The 3020-nt window shown below is 45.3% G+C and overlaps 1 protein-coding gene across 1 annotated transcript; it reads left to right on the plus strand.

Annotated features, from left to right (window-relative positions):
* The first annotated feature begins 412 nt into the window (after positions 1-412).
* On the plus strand, positions 413-2808 carry LOC147437684 (phytolongin Phyl1.1-like). Its single transcript, XM_086487182.1, has one exon. It carries the CDS (start codon positions 636-638, stop codon positions 1518-1520), a length of 885 nt encoding a protein of 294 aa, XP_086343308.1. The 5' UTR covers positions 413-635; the 3' UTR covers positions 1521-2808.
* The last annotated feature ends 212 nt before the right edge of the window (positions 2809-3020 follow it).

Below are 3020 nucleotides of genomic sequence, written 5' to 3' on the forward strand. Positions count from 1 at the left end.
TAAACTTCATCCACTCTACATATTGAGCTTTGACACAATCGAGTATATTATGAAAAATCACCATGATAGCTGACGCTCACAATCATGGACTCTGTAGATAATCTATTTGATGTAGGCCTTTGTCTATTGAAGCATACCTTAAAGCCTGCTCGACGTAGAGCATATAGAATTGATGACACATGTCTCTTTCTCTCTCTCTCTCTCTCTCTCTCTCTCTCTCTCTCCACTACGCTTTCTCTCTTTTTTTTCTCTCATCTGCCGCACTCATGCACTACTAGTTTTGAAAAATGGTCTTGGTGTTAATGGAATGCAGTTGTGTAACGTTTGTGGTGAGCCTACATATAACATTTAGCACGAGCTCAATATCTCAAAACTTCTCTTTGAACTTTGAAGTGATTCCGCGTTGACATGCTCAACTTGTTGCGCCCCCGGCCCACTCCGTCTCCGCGTCGTGCAACAGGTTTCTCTTCTTGTGATTTCCACTCCTTGTTCTACTTTCCTTTACCCAACTACACTTGGCCTGGCTTGTACGCTCCATAGCCACAACACGCAGATTCTTCTGCCTCTTTAACCGCTCAAGAGCAGAAAATCTCTGCCTACCTGTGGATTTGCTCTTCTTACGCGACATTGCCCATATGGGTCCGCTCCCTAACCTGATTTACTACGCGTCTGTGTGCACCAATACCCTCACCATCGCCGAGTATCTTGATGGCGATGCAGAGCTGCCTCAAATGGCCTCGAAATGTCTCCAACGGTTGCCTCCACATCATAGCAGATTGAGCCACACCACCAATCGGCGCACGTTCGCATGTATCATTGACCACCCAATTCTATTCTGCACCATTGCAGACGAGGCCCTCAACAGATCGAAGGTCATGTCATTTCTAGAGCAGGTACAACAAGAATTCGAGTCATATTTGTCTGCAACAGGTTTTTTAGAAAATCATACCAAATGGGAGCCTCACTCTCTTGACATTGTATTGGATCCTGTCTTTCGGCGTCTTGTCAGTCCTTTTGTTGGCATCCCTCAGGAGCATAAGGATCGAATTGCGACAGAGACTTCGGATGAACGAATGTATGCTGATGTGGGAGCTGATGTAGAGGCTGGTCTCGGTCATACCTCCTATTATAATAGCTATAATCATGCTTCTCCATGTTGCGATGCAAGCTCCGGCGCAAGATCAACGTCTATTCCCTTAATCAGCAAAACAGGCAGCACAAAATACAAGCACAAGAAGCATAAAGATGAGGCAAGGAATATGAGTGAGAAAATAGAGGACAGCAAGGGAAGGTCTTTTGATAAGGTGGAGAATACAAGAGATGTGAGAAGTCCGAACACGCAAGTGCAGAGACTTAGCAGTTCGAAAAGCTTTAAAGGCCCACAAGTGGCACAGAGGATGTGGTGGAGGAGTGTGAAAATTGTACTCATAGTGGATGCATTTATCTGTTTGATATTGCTCTGCATCTGGCTAGGCATCTGCAAGGGATTTGCATGTACAAAGGAAGATAGTAGCTCCTAGAAGCTGCTCATGACAATGGATGTCAATTCGCTGAATTCTTTCAGCAGTTGTATTTGTATATAATGAGGATGGAAAAATGGAAAGCTTCTTTCCTTGCCAGAAGGACATTGCCAACAAGGCTTTGCTCGGCAGCTTCATAGAGGCCTTTGTATCTTTATTTTTGCAGTGGAGTAACTATGCGCTGCTGTTGAGAAAAGAAATCAACTGATGGAATGATGGTTTATCACAAAACAGAGAGGGTTTGGGGATGGCTCTTTTCTTGCCTGTATGTTTCGGCGTATGCAGAGTTTCTCTTGCCATCTGCCAGATGCATATATTGTACCTTTGTTGTGCTGAGCCTTTGCTGCCTCGTGGGGTGGTTCTTTTATCCTTTTGATTATCGATGGTGAGCCTGGATGTTCTCATCTATTTCCATGTCATTGGCAGGGCAAATGTCAAGGTTGTAGTGTGAAAGTTAATTGTTAAACTATGCAGACTTCTAATATGTTGGGTCCTTGAATGGGCAAAAATAAGTGGGCAATGCTTGAGTGAGTAGACCGGGGTTCCGTATGCTGATTGATGCTATTTGTGGAATCATACAAAGATTTAAGGCTTTATGAGTTGTGCGTCCCTTTGCTCAAATATGCATCTGGCTATAAGAACTTTGCAGAGACAAAGGGACTGTTGCATTTGAGGGAAAGCTTATTTGTGTATTATGATTATTTCCCTATCTTTACGACTCCAGTTTTTTCATCTCTTTTGCCGCATTGGATGGAGTGCGCACATGCACCAGCAACGGTGAGAGGTAGCAGTGAGGATGAACGAGTGGAGTCGATCGGCAGTACGCGCACATGCCTATCGTTCTAGTGAGAGAAATGAAGAAAGAGATGCAGTCAACGGCGCGGGGCCAAATCACAAATGCTCCCGCCACTCCAACGGCTACAATCGGCGGTGAACGCGAAGGTAAAGCCACTGGTGTGCCGATTGCAGCAGGTGAGGTAACCGTTTGTTTTGACAGGGGCGTGGCGGGCCTGTGGTGGGCTCATCAGCGTTTTCCATCGGAATTACCTGCCAATGGCGTGCATGTGCGCAGCCTAGGAGAAGGGAAAAAGACATGCAAAATTTTTCATGCCTTTTGCCATGCTAAATAAAACATGTCTTAGAGGAGAGGGAGAAAGGTGCACAACTATTTGTATGGCTTTCTTTTCTGTCTTTTTAAGATCTCACTTGACTTTCTTTTCCTTTCAATGTTTTAGAATGGCAAATGCGAGCCTCCACCTTGTTAATGGGTCACTTCATTTAAAGGCTACATGATTTCCTTTTTCAACTTTTTGTTTTAGGATGCTCTCTTTTAGGGTGGGTTCAAACTACGTGGCGGAAGAAAAATGCAAAGGGGCGTTGATCTTTCATGGCGAAATTTCATTGGTTGGAGTTGAGGCACTCTTCTGCCGGGCCCTCCATTTTTCTTCCGAACCCCCCCGCCCCCCCCCCCCCCCCCCCCAACCCAGGAAGAGTTGATGG

Source organism: Adiantum capillus-veneris, chromosome 17, assembly GCF_014529385.1.
Source record: "Adiantum capillus-veneris isolate H3 chromosome 17, ASM1452938v2, whole genome shotgun sequence".
NCBI lineage: Eukaryota > Viridiplantae > Streptophyta > Polypodiopsida > Polypodiales > Pteridaceae > Adiantum > Adiantum capillus-veneris.